This window comes from Xenopus laevis, chromosome 4S, assembly GCF_017654675.1.
Source record: "Xenopus laevis strain J_2021 chromosome 4S, Xenopus_laevis_v10.1, whole genome shotgun sequence".
Classification (NCBI taxonomy): domain Eukaryota; kingdom Metazoa; phylum Chordata; class Amphibia; order Anura; family Pipidae; genus Xenopus; species Xenopus laevis.
The window spans coordinates 1,168,088-1,181,213 of record NC_054378.1 but is presented as its reverse complement, the minus strand read 5'-3'; the positions used below and the strand labels follow the sequence as shown (position 1 = coordinate 1,181,213).

General features: G+C 35.5%; 1 protein-coding gene across 2 annotated transcripts; it reads right to left on the bottom strand.

Annotated features, from left to right (window-relative positions):
* Positions 1–3,769: 3,769 nt before the first annotated feature.
* Positions 3,770–12,404, bottom strand: LOC108715059 (traf2 and NCK-interacting protein kinase-like). 2 transcript variants are annotated; one of them, XM_041560683.1, is made up of 13 exons: positions 10,759–12,404; positions 10,388–10,506; positions 9,620–9,701; positions 9,176–9,202; positions 8,907–8,972; positions 8,259–8,315; positions 8,041–8,160; positions 7,742–7,852; positions 7,537–7,627; positions 6,915–7,027; positions 6,396–6,450; positions 5,898–5,979; positions 3,770–5,792 (listed from the first exon to the last, which is right to left on the bottom strand). In XM_041560683.1, exons 3-13 carry the CDS (start codon positions 9,695–9,697, stop codon positions 5,135–5,137), a joined length of 1,458 nt encoding a protein of 485 aa, XP_041416617.1. In that variant the 5' UTR covers positions 9,698–9,701; positions 10,388–10,506; positions 10,759–12,404; the 3' UTR covers positions 3,770–5,134. The 2 variants fall into 2 exon arrangements, with proteins under 2 accessions (XP_041416617.1, XP_041416618.1); XM_041560684.1 differs by lacking the exon at positions 10,759–12,404 and having other exon boundaries at positions 10,388–10,748.
* Positions 12,405–13,126: the final 722 nt, after the last annotated feature.

Sequence of the window (13,126 nt, the reverse complement as noted above, 5' to 3'; positions counted from 1 at the left end):
TGTCACCATACTCTATACCAGTGATCCCCAACCAGTAGATCGTAAGTAACATGTTACTCCCCAACCCCTTGGATGTTGCTCCCAGTGGCCTCAAAGCAGGGGCTTATTTTTGAATTCCAGGCTTGGAGGCAAGTTTTGGTTGTATAAAAACCAGGTGTACTGTCAAACTTCTCAATGTAGGTTGGGCTACCAAATGGCCAATCACAACACTTATTTGGCACCCAAAGAACATTTTTCATACTAGCGTTGTTCCCCAACTCTTTTTACTCCTGAATGTTGCTCACAAGCTCAAAAGGTTGGGGATCCCTGCTGTACAGCATCAAGGCCACTCCAACCATGACACTTGATTAGTAACACCCTCTTTAGAAAGAAGTGGAGTTCATTAATGCTATTAAGTACTGCAGGGAACATGCCAACCAAAAAAGTATCATCAACAATTAAAAACAAGGAAAGGGATAAAGACAAAATCAGGTAAAGCCTAGCTCTGCAACCAAGACCTCCGATTTTATGATCTTTCCAAAATGCAAGTTTATTATAAACTATTGCAAATCTGCGGACACCAAGAACATGACCATATCATATTAGACATTTAGACAAATATCAGGGGACCTTTTAACCCATAAAGAGAATCACGTACCAGAGGCCTCCCCTTCAGACTAGAGGAAAAGAAGTTTCATTTAAAGGAACAGAGTAGGGGGTTCATCACAGTGAGGACAGTGAGGTTGGGGAATGCACTGCCGGGTGATGATTCAGTTAATGACTATAAGAGGGACTTGGATGATTTCTTGGACAGACATAATACAAAGGCTATTGTGATACTAAACTCTATAGTTAGTATAGATATGGGTATATATCATTTATGTGACAGTAGGGAGGGCTGTGTGTATGGGGCTGGGTTTTCATTTGGAGGGGTTGGACCTGATGGACTTTTTTTCAACCCAATTTAACTGTGTAACTGTATCCCCTTAAGGAAAGTTTTTTCTAATGAAAACATTCCTGAAAATACATTTTATCTTCATTTACTTTATTTTCAGTATTATACACACCAGTACATTTTATAATGACCTACTGAAAACTATAGGTATGTGATCTGTTATCTGGAATGCCATCACCCAGAAAGCTCCGAATCATGAGAATGACGTCTTTCATAGACTCCATTTTATCCAAATAATTCAGAATAATTCAGATTATTTCCTTTTTTTGTGTAATAATAACACAGTACCTTTTACTTGATCCCAACTAAAATCTAATTAATCCTTATTGAAGGTAAAACAATCCTATTGGTTATGACGTAATGACCGAAATTTTGACAACTATATTCTACCTAAGTATTTTTTCACCTAGTCCTCTGAATATCAGTCTCTCTTCTCCAGAGTTTATTTAATATATAAATGCCTTTTTTATTTTTTAAAATTAATTCCATCCAAATTTTCACTGTACAGTTTTTATGGTATATGGTTTCTGTTGTTCCAAAAAGTGATGCAAAGATAGATCGTTTTTATATATACGTCGAGTTTAGTTTCTGCAGTATGAGGGCAAGGGAACATTTACTAATTGCAATTCGCTTTTGTACAAATCTCAAAAAATGTAGGGGTTTCCTATATTTTTAAAAAGCTCTAAAAGTTCAAAGTGTATTAAGTGTAAAAGCCACAAAAACCTCTACTACAAAACAAGTAAAAGTTGTCGAGGTGCTATAAAAGTGAATGGCAGCTGCGCGGATCTTATTGAACTCCTTTCAATCAATTCTGACTTTTAGAGGTTATTCGATTTTTTTTCACTAGAAATTGTCTGAAAAACTCAAGTTTTTAGAGATTTTTCAAGGTATGCATATTTTGTAGCCAATTGTATAGTGCTTTTTTTTAATTCACACTTTTTATAAAGGAATCTTTTTGCTCCACGATCTTTTTTGAAACCACAAATGCTATGTCATTTATGAAAAGATGAATATTTAACGTACAAATGAAAAAAATACTGAATGATGTGCAAAAAAATCCGAAAACCTCCAAAACTTCTGAATAGCTGACATTTCAATAGTTTCAGCACAGCTTCTGTTGACTTCTATGGGACCTTGACAGCTTTTACTTGGTGCAATTTTGTAGTAGAGTTCTTTGTGATTTCTTTTTAGAGAAATAAAAAAATGCCAGAAATTCTTAGACAAAAACATTTATTTCTGAAAAACATACCAAAGGTTAGTTATTCAATCCTTTAGCATATGTGAAAATGCATATTTTTTTGTTTCCACGCTGATATCCATTCCATGTAGCTCCACATAGGACAATGACAATGAGTATGTGTGCCTTTGTATGTGTAGTATAGCCAAAAAGGTTTCTTTGTTTTTCATTTACAGAAACATTAAAGGGATACTGTCATGTGAAAACATGTTTTTTTCCAAATTGCCAACAGTTAATAGTGCTGCTCCGATATACTTCTGTACTAAAATCTGTTTTTCAAAAGAGCAAATGGATGTTTTACTATTTAATTTCAAAATCTGACATGGGGCTAGACATAGTGTCAGTTTCCCAGCTGCCCCCAGTCATGTGACTTGTGCTCTGATAAACTTCAGTCACTCTTAACTGCTGTACTGCAAGTTGGAGTGCAACGTGAAGGTAACCAGATAACAGCTGCCTGGTAGATCTAAGAACAGCACTCAATAGTAAAATCCAGGTCCCACTGAGACACATTCAGTTACATTGAGTAGGAGAAACAACAGGCTGCCAGAAAGCAGTTCCATCCTAAAGTGCTGGCTCTTTCTGAAATCACATGACCAGGCAAAATGAGCTGAGATGCACCTACACACCAATATTACAACTAAATACACTTGTTGCTTCAGGAATGATATTTTGGGGCACATTTACTATTGGTCGAATATCCAGGGTTAATTAACCCTCGATATTTGACCATCTAAGTAAAATCCTTCGAAGTCGAAGGATTTACTGCATTTACTTCCATCGAAAGATTTGAACGATCCATCGATCGAACGATTTTCCTTCGATCCCAAATTGCCTAGAAAGCTTATGGGGACCTTCCCCATAGGCTAACATTGGTGCTTGGTAGGTTTTAGGTGGCGAAGTAGGTGGTCGAAGTTTTTTTTAAAGAGACAGTACTTCGACTATAGAATGGTCGAATAGTTGAACGATTTTTAGTTCAAATGGTTGATTCGAAATCGTAGTCGAAGGACGAAGTAGCCAATTCGATGGTCGAAGTAGCCAAAAAAATACTTCAAAATTCAAAGTATTTTTTATTCTAATCCTTCACTCGAGCTAAGTAAATGTGCCCCTTTATATTGTAGAGTGAATTATTTGCAGTGTAAACAATAAAAACGACAACATAAATATCATAACAGAATCCATTTACGTATGATACATAGGGTGCTAATTGTTTTTTAAGTGGTTGTCTGTGTGTATTAATCATGATTAAAGGGGTAGTCAACCTTTATGTTATCTTTTAGCATGTTATTGAATGCCCTACTCTTAGCATTTAGTTTTTTAAATTGTCGGCCCCTTCAAGGGCTGCTCCTGCCCTGAGGCAACTCACTGAGTGCTTCCTTAGTTTACTCTTCTGTCTTCCTCCTTCCAGCATAAATTTTATTCTTGTCCTAGAACCCTCTTGCTCTTATTTACCCTTGCCTTTGTAAACGCTCTAATTACCTTCCATAAATACAGATCAGACTTTCCAAAATGAATATTTGTAAATCAGCACCAAATTTGCAATGTACTTTTAAAATCAGTAAAAACTGAAAACATAAATGAAACACTTCACAGATATAACATCAGGACATACAATGGTTGGTTTATTTTGGAATAAAACCTTTAAAAAGAAGAAATGTGGCAACTCCAAGAGTCTTAGAGGTGTCACTGTTCTTTTGTGCCAATTATTTTCTTTAGTTGAACATTTTTGATCATTCCTGATGTCCCATGCTCATGTCTCCCCTTCTATGGTCACTCCATTGCCCTGTGGTCCTTCCTCTTCCACATCTCCTCCATCCTCTTCCACATCTGCTCCATGCTGCTGTAGTCTGTCTCGCTCTCCGTTGGCTTATCCTACTCTTGCTTTTCCCTAAGATTGGTCTTGTCTGTTCTATGCTTGTGTCTCCCCTTCTATGTCCATTCAATCTCCCTCTCAGCCTCAGAGGGGGAAAAATTCCTTCCTGACTCCAAGATGGCAATCGGACTAGTTCCTGGATCAATTTTGGCATGAAATAAAGTGAAGGAGCCTAAATAATATATGTGCCTGACATTCCTATCCCTTCATGTTTCTACTGATGTTAAACCAAATATCAAGGGGAAAAAAGAAAGATGCAGATGTATTTTTAAAATCGGTAAAAACTGAAAACATAAATGAGACACTTCACAGAAATAACATCAAGATGTACAATGGTTGGTTTATTTTAGAAAAAAAACTTTAAAAAGAAATGAAGATGCAGAATTTCATCTTCTGAATTAAATGTGCCTCCTTCCTCCTCTTTTACTTATATCCCAATGTAGAAAATCATTTGCAAGAAATGAAGATGCAGAATTTCATCTGCTGAATTAAATGTGCCTCCTTCCTCCTCTTTCACTTATATCCCAATGTAGAAAAATATTTGCAAGAAATGAAGATGCAGTATTTCATCTTCTGAATTAAATGTGCCTCCTTCCTCCTCTTTTACTTATATCCCAATGTAGAAAACTATTTGCAAGAAATGAAGATGCAGAATTTCATCTTCTGAATTAAATGTGCCTCCTTCCTCCTCTTTTACTTATATCCCAATGTAGAAAACCATTTGCAAGAAATGAAGATGCAGAATTTCATCTTCTGAATATAAATATATTCCCCTTAATGCCGGCTGAGCCGACATCTTGTGGTGAAATTGCCTCCACAACTTCTTCACTGGCTGGTTCATCCACCTGAATCTCTGAAGCAGCTTCTTCAGCATTCTCTGCTGTTTTTTCTATTTTTGTGTCCAGTGACACAACATCGTCACTGGGCATTTCTTCAACAGCAGAACTAGGAATGTCTTCTGCTGTTTTTGAGGCTAGATCTTCAGCATTCTCTGCTGTTTCTTCTATTTTTGTGTCGGTTGATGAAAAAGCGCCAGTAACAATAATAACAATAACATTACTAAGCCTATAAAGTCACTAGCATTTTCTGTGACCTAATCTCCAGTATTCTCTTCTAATACTGGGGCTTCTTTGCTTGACTGAAATGAGGTGTGTGGAGCCTCCTCAGAATCGCCCATGTCAATATGGCATACGGTGGTCTGTTCCTCTTCAGTGTCGGTTGAGCCGACTTCCTCTTGTGGAGACAAATCCTGAGAAACTGAAAGTTCTGGGGCTTTTTCACTGGACTGAAGTGGGTCCTCCTTAGGTGTAGTTGAGGCTTCAACATCCTTCTCAGGTTCACCTATTTTAATATGACATATGGTGTCCTGTTTCCCCATAATGTCGGTTGAGCCGACATCTTGTGGTGAAATTGCCTCCACAACTTCTTCACTGGCTGGTTCATCCACATGAACCTCTGAAGCAGCTTCTTCAGCATTCTCTGCTGTTTTTTCTTTTTTTGTGTCCAGTGACACAACAACGTCACTGGGCACTTCTTCTACTGCAGCATTAGCAATGTCTTCTGCTGTTTTTGAAGCTAGATGTTTAGCTGCATTCAGTCTTCTGATTAAGTCTTTCATTTCTGCTTTCACTTGCATTTCATCCTGTAGCTCTGTTATGAAGTGATGTTCTTGGAGCAGAAACTTAGCCATTGGTCTGTCTTTGGGATCTTTGGTTAGACAGAGATCAATAAAGGAGTTAAAAGCTGGAGACCTGAAAAAAATAATAAAAGGGTGTTGATTTAGAGATAATATAAAATGCTCCTGATAACTTTAAGAGCAGAATGTCTGGTTTTCAAATGAGATGTGGTTATCTTACCATCTGCGTGGTCGACTCAGAGTTGGAGGATCTCCAGATACGATTTCTTTTCCAACTGCTTCTCCTTGTAAATGGAGCAGTGCTAATGGGTATAAATAAATACATGTCAGATTCCGGATGTTCCTAATAAATCTAGGTTGTTGTTATGAAAATATTTACTGCCTTCCCCCTCAAACCTTACAATCTACAATCTTCTAATTTTCAACCTGGGTCCCTTTAGTTATTAAGAAATAATTCCCAGGGTTCCAACTAAATGCTACAGAGCTAGCAAACTATTATTTCTTTATTTCATTATCAATCATAGTTGATAATAGCACTAATTTGTTCTTAAACTTCATGTTACATTCTTACTTCTCTCAGAGTTGGGGAGAGCTGGGCTTATGTGCAACATTACTTCTTTCATTCAACACATTATAAATACAACTAATATCTATATGTGTTTGGTGAAAGCCCCAAACAAGTCTAACACAACACAAAAAGATACTGGGAAATACTCACGGCAGCTTGTTTCTGCCATCTCAATGGCAGTTATTCCCAAAGCCCATATGTCGCACTGAAAATGAAAAGAAAGGCAATTAGTTAATGTATTTTTCAGTTACATATTATTATAGGTTTTCAATCTCACCTCTGTTTATTCTTAAGTATGACTGAGAGGTAAAGACAACAAATAATCAGCATTGCTGACACTTTCATGTATTGATGTAAAAATTAAAGTAAGAGTTTCAAGAAGAAATTGCTAGTTAGGGCTTGTTTGACATAAGAAAACCACAGAAATATCTCTTTTTAGCTTCAACTGCTATTTATATATTGTGTATATAATAAATACAGAGTGAATATATATATATATATATACACAAACATGTATATATGATACTGACAGCTGGTACAATTGTGTGTTTCATTTATTCTTAGACCTATGGGGACAGTGGTGGTCAAAACACTAATGTTATTTAAATCAGAAAGGTGTAAAACATACAGAAAAATGACAGTTGGACCACATTCAAGGTGAAGTCTTACCTTAAAATCATATGAGCTGCATGTCCACACCTCAGGTGCTATGTAGTGCGGCGTTCCCTGTAGTTCTTTGCAAGGCCAAAATCTTTTAACTTTTCTTGCAAGCCCAAAATCAACTGAAAATCATAAACAAAAATTGAATTAAAAACTTAAATGGTAAAGTAATTATACTGATCTCAAAGTGAAAAACAGAAAACAATGGATAAACTAATTATGTTGTCATTCAGCTGTTGTTTTGCAAGAGCTGTAATATATATATATATAATAGAAATTAAAAGTTTCTTATAGGTATGTACATTTTAAATGCTACCATTGCTAGAATTTGGCCTGGCCATGGCTTGACATGATGAAAGGGTGTCATAGTATCCTATACAGTTGTCTTAGGAAAGACATTGCTGTATACGAGACTAGAATTCTATAAATATATAATCACCCTTTGGAGCCAGAATTGACACCATTTTTGGCATGCCATTGGAATGTTTGTTATCTATTAATATCATTGGTATCAAGAATAATTGTAAGCAAGGTGTTTAATATACTGCCAGGTGGCAAACCTATCTGTAGTGGATTAATAAAAATACAATGATATCCTATAATTATCATATATTAGATACATTTTTCTTACTTAAACGTATACTGGCGTCTTCAGTTATCGCAATATTATGGGATTTGATGTCTCGGTGCATTATTTGTTTTTTCTGGAGGCGTGACAGACCCTGTAAGAAAGAAAAAGAAAAAAAGAAAAAGAAAACACCAATTTGTCAATGTTCTCTAACACAAATTATAAACAAATACATAGAACATGCTAGAATAAGTTGAGCCTGACATACCTTTAAGACTTCCCGACATACATAAGCAATGCAATGTTCGGGAAGACCTCTACAAAAAGGGCTGTTGATCAGTTCGAAGAGTGTCCCACCTCCACAAAATTCCATTTCAATCTGTAAGAAAAAGACAAATATTAATAGCATGTTCCTGTATGCTCCCCAAAGTATTGAGTTTAGTAGAAAATAAGGTCGAACTGACGTACTACATATTCCCTCATACTCATCCAGCCAACAGTTTTAGCTGAACAATATATGGGTAAGAGTAGTCAACTCTATGTATCTGTACAAAAACCTAGTCTTACCATTATAGGCATCATTATGGAGCCACGTTGTTGATAGGCTCCATAGAATGAGGCGATGTTTTTATGCCTTGATACTTCCTTATGGATCTCTATCTCCGTTTTTATTTCCTTCTGAGTATCCTAGGTAAATAGAAACACGAGTAAATACAGTGCACTTTATGAGTTTATTTGTAAGTTCATGCATGTTTGTTACTTATTTAAGAAAAAAGATATATTACCTCAGAAGGGTTCATCATTTTAATGGCCACAACCTTGTTGGTTTTCAGATTGTGACCCTGTAAAAGCAAAAAAAATGGATTTTGTTAATATTTGAAAATTGCCTTTTTCCGAACATGTTCATCCCACCCCTCTATAGTTCCCATCTTTAATTACCTATAATAACAGGCTAGCTTATTATAAGAAGTTTATAGGTAGTCATGCTTACAGCAGAATTAATCAAAGGTTTAGGGGAAATCTACCTTTATGTTACATATTAGAATGATACAGAATGACCTATTCTTCACTAAGTTTTTGTTTATTTTTTGTTTCTATAAAGTTTTTTTTAAATAATTGATTTTCTCTATCCAGCTTGCAGTTTATAATCTTATCTGGTTTATGTAAATCTGTTGCTCTGTGAAGCGATAATTGAAATGCTTATACATTTTCCAGTCTATAATGTAACCACTTCATAGTTACTACGGTAAATAAAAACTAGATCGCTCCTGAAATTCTAAACTTTTGAGCTGCAGAACAACCATATTTAATTAAAAAAAGACCAATTGCAAACTGTCTCATGATCTACACCACCCTAATAATTATTTCATAGGTGAACAACCAATTGAAGTTATTATTTATCTGCTATCTCTGTGTTAGATACTTTAGTTCACCTTGTAGACTTGGCCGGAGGAGCCGTTGCCAATCAGATTTCCCAGTTCCAATGTTCCTCTGGGTTCCTAGAGATATTAAAAAAAAATTATTAAAAGAAAAAGCAAAGTGGCCAAGCAATATTAAATAATATAAAGTAATAATAAAGATAGTGATGCAACTATAGAAGAAACAAACTGACCGCGGGGTCATCTTCCTCTATAGCCATACTAAAAATGTGTATTTAAGTCATATACACAACAAAAAGTAATTATAAAATACAATCCATTACCTTTAACTGAGTTTTTCGCTTTCGTCCCTGTTTTGGATAAAAGAACAATAGAATATTTAGTGTAAGGAAGAAAGTAAGGCAACTGCAAACAACATACTAAAATGGACTCAAACACAACTTTTGACTTTAATAATGACAAATAGAAAGAAAATCAATATATATGAAGCCCACTTTGCTCTAAAAGAACTGATTTAATCTCTGTGCACATAATGATAACTCATTCAGGCACTTGATAATAAGAGGGAAATGCTTATTAATGAGTCAAATAATGAGGGACATTACTCAAATAATTATTATTCCTCTCTGGAACCCCAAAAGGACAAGTGTTACCAGGTTTTCCTCTTCTGGGGCCATTATTATAGCCCATATTTTGTGCACTTTGCACTTGTATTTCTCCCCATTCTACCCAACAGAACACACCCCAATCTTTTTTAATAGACTTACCTTACAACAAGCGCAAAACAATCTTCTCAACATTTGTCTTGTTTTCAGCAAGTCACTAAATGAACAGAAACTGCTCATTCTTCTGTGAAGAAAAACAGAAAAATCTACTTAATTTGATTTGTGGAGGAAAGCGAAATCAAACCGACTTTTTAGTTAATTTACCCTACACAGGGTATATAGGATTTATTTATTCTTCACACCGCACTTTTTCCTATGACATCACATTTAAGCCCCCCACTATATTAACTTAAAGTGATAGTAACACTAAAAACAGACTATATTAATGTACACTAAAGGTTATCTATAGGCCATCTGGACCATTTTTGACTGATAATGCTGCATTTTGTTACTTAAAGTTCTTAAACCTGACTATTAGTACCACTTTAATGTTCAATGCTTACAGATTATTGTGATATTACAATCAAGCCCCACCCCCATATTAACTTAATGTTTAAAGAAGAGATGCACTGAACACTATTTTATGCGATGGGAAGGGGACATTTCTTTTACTTCCTTGTTTTGTGACAAAAAGTCAAGCACTTTCCCTCCCGTCCCTAATTTGCATATGCAAATTAGGATTCGGTTCGGTCGGACAGAAGGATTCAGCCAAATCAGAATCCTGCTGATAAAGGCCGAGTACTGGCCAAATCCCAAACCGAATCCTGGATTTGGTGCATCCCTAGTTTAATGCTTACAGATATGTCAAAGCTGGCACTTTCATAATTTGACGTCCCATAATATAGAGTTTTTTGTATGTATTTTTCTTACCTTTCACTTAAGTTCTTCTTTACTTGTGTGTTTTCACAAGGTTCTTTTTCACTCGTGTGCTTTCTCTAAAGTTCTTCTTCACTAGTGTGTTTTCACTAAGGTTTTTCTTCTCTTCTGTGCTGGAAATAAATAAGTAGGTGTTTGGTGTGTCAGTCAACTCTGTTCACTGTGACATCACAATTAAGCCCCTCCCCATATTAACTTGAGGCTTACAGATATGATCACTGTGACATCATAATTAAGTCAGCCACATATTAACTTAAGGTTTAAGGCTTACAGATATGCCAATTAGTCAAACAGCTGACACTTTCATAATTTGGCATCCCATAATATACAGGGTATATAGAGTTTTTTATATGTATTTTTCTTACTTTTCGCTAATCTTTTTCTTCTTCTCTCGTGTGCTTTCACTAAAGTACTTCTTCTTTTGTGTGCTGGAAATAAATAAATAGGTGGTTGGTGTGTCAGGTATCAAGTCAACTCTGTTCATTGTGACATCACAATTAAGCCCCGCCCCATATTCACTTGAGGCTTACAGATCATTATGACATCATAATTAAGTCAGCCACATATTAACTTAAGGTTTAAGGCTTACAGATATGTCAATTAGCTGACACTTTCATAATTTGACATCCCATAATATACAGGGTATATAGAGTTTTTTTATATGTATTTTTCTTACCTTTCTATAATGTAAATTTTCTCTTGTGTGCTAGATAGCAATGATGTTTGGTGTGTCAGTTATCAAGTCAACTCTGTTCATTGTGACATCACAATTAAGCCCCGCCCCATATTCACTTGAGGTTTACAGATCATTATGACATCATAATTAAGTCAGCCACATATTAACTTAAGGTTTAAGGCTTACAGATATGCCAATTAGTCAAACAGCTGACACTTTCATAATTTGGCATCCCATAATACACAGGGTATATAGAGTTTTTTATATATTTTTTTTCTTACCTTTCACTAATTTTCTTTTTCTCTCGTGTGCTTTCACTAAAGTTTTTCTTCTTTTGTGTGCTGGAAATAAATAAATAGGTGGTTGGTGTGTCAGTTATCAAGTCAACTCTGTTCATTGTGACATCACAATTAAGCCCCGCCCCATATTCACTTGAAGCTTACAGATCATTATGACATCATAATTAAGTCAGCCACATATTAACTTAAGGTTTAAGGCTTACAGATATGCCAATTAGTCAAACAGCTGACACTTTCATAATTTGACATCCCATAATATACAGGGTATATAGAGTTTTTTATATGTATTTTTCTTACCTTTCACTAATGTCAATTTTCTCTTGTGTGCTGGATAGCAATGATGTTTGGTGTGTCAGTTATCAAGTCAACTCTGTTCATTGTGACATCACAATTAAGCCCCGCCCCATATTCACTTGAGGCTTACAGATCATTATGACATCATAATTATGTCAGCCACATATTAACTTAAGGTTTAAGGCTTACAGATATGCCAATTAGTCAAACAGCTGACACTTTCATAATTTGACATCCCATAATATACAGGGTATATAGAGTTTTTTATATGTATTTTTCTTACCTTTCGCTAAGGTCCTTCTTCTCTCGTGTGCTGGATAGCAATGATTAGGTGTGTGGTGTGTCAGTTATTAAGTCAACTCTGTTCATTGTGACATCACAACTAAGCCCCGCCCTCACATTATCTTAAAGGGACAGTAACACTTAAATACAACTTTTTAAAATATACATTTATATGTAAAATTACCCATAATTCCTGTTGCCCATTTTTCACTGATAGGGCTACTTTTGTAATTAAGTGTCACTTAAAGTTTCTAAACCTGTCTGTTTTGCCAGCCTGGTTGTCAGTATCTCTTTAATGTTCAAGTCTTACAGATAAGATCATTGTGACATTAATTAAGCCCCACCCCCATATTTGCAAAAAATTGGGGGTTGTGGGAGCAGTCTAAAGGCTAAATGAAAGTATATTTAAGTATAATGGAAGTGCTACTTACAATACACTTCCCTGGTCCCTTGTCTCATAAGTAATTGAGTATAAATGCAAGTGCAGGTGTTTTAGTTACAAGGTTATGATCATAAAGTTGAAGCAAACTATGAAACAATGTAAATATGGAACTAGAGCAAGCGCAATGGACTGGGCCTAAAACATAAATGATAGCATAGAAATGTAAAAGCCAAATACTTGGATTTCTCTTGAGCCTTGATGTGAGGGGCTGTGTCATTGTTCTTGCACTTGCCATTAGATTGTGGGAAACCCCGTGACTTTGTGTGTCATTTGCTTTATTTTATTGTCCTACGAGAAGTTGCAACAAATTCATCCTGAGGATTCAAATGCTTCATACAAACAGCTGTGGGTGGACAATATGAGTTTGCACAATTTTAGTCATTTATTATTTACTATTGCACTTAAACGGGCTAAAGTTTCTTTTAGTACCTTTGGAATGTATAGATTGCTCTTGTCTGTGCTTGAGGGAAATATGGTGTTAAAGATATTATGGGGGTTGTTATTACATTTTGGTGTGGTTATGGCCAATCATTTATTGGGGTTTTCTATTTTAGTGTTCCTGTCCAATTGATATCAATAGGGTTGCTTGTATTCTACAGAATACCAAACCAAATCTGAACATTAATATGCACATTAAAATATGAATAAAATTGTATAAAATGCGTCGATTGTAAATAAACAGTTGTAGTATGAACTGACAATGATCTCTAAATTGTTGGTAGTTAATCCCATTGCTTAGG

Coding starts and splice junctions, on each gene's coding strand:
- LOC108715059 (XM_041560683.1), bottom strand. CDS start 9,697: ATGAGCAGTTTCTGTTCATTTAGTGACTTGCTGAAAACAAGACAAATG. Junction 8,973..9,175: donor AGCGAAAAACTCAGTTAAAG/GTAATGGATTGT, acceptor TAATATCTCTAG/GAACCCAGAGGAACATTGGA. Junction 7,853..8,040: donor CCATAATGATGCCTATAATG/GTAAGACTAGGT, acceptor TTTTTCTTACAG/ATTGAAATGGAATTTTGTGG.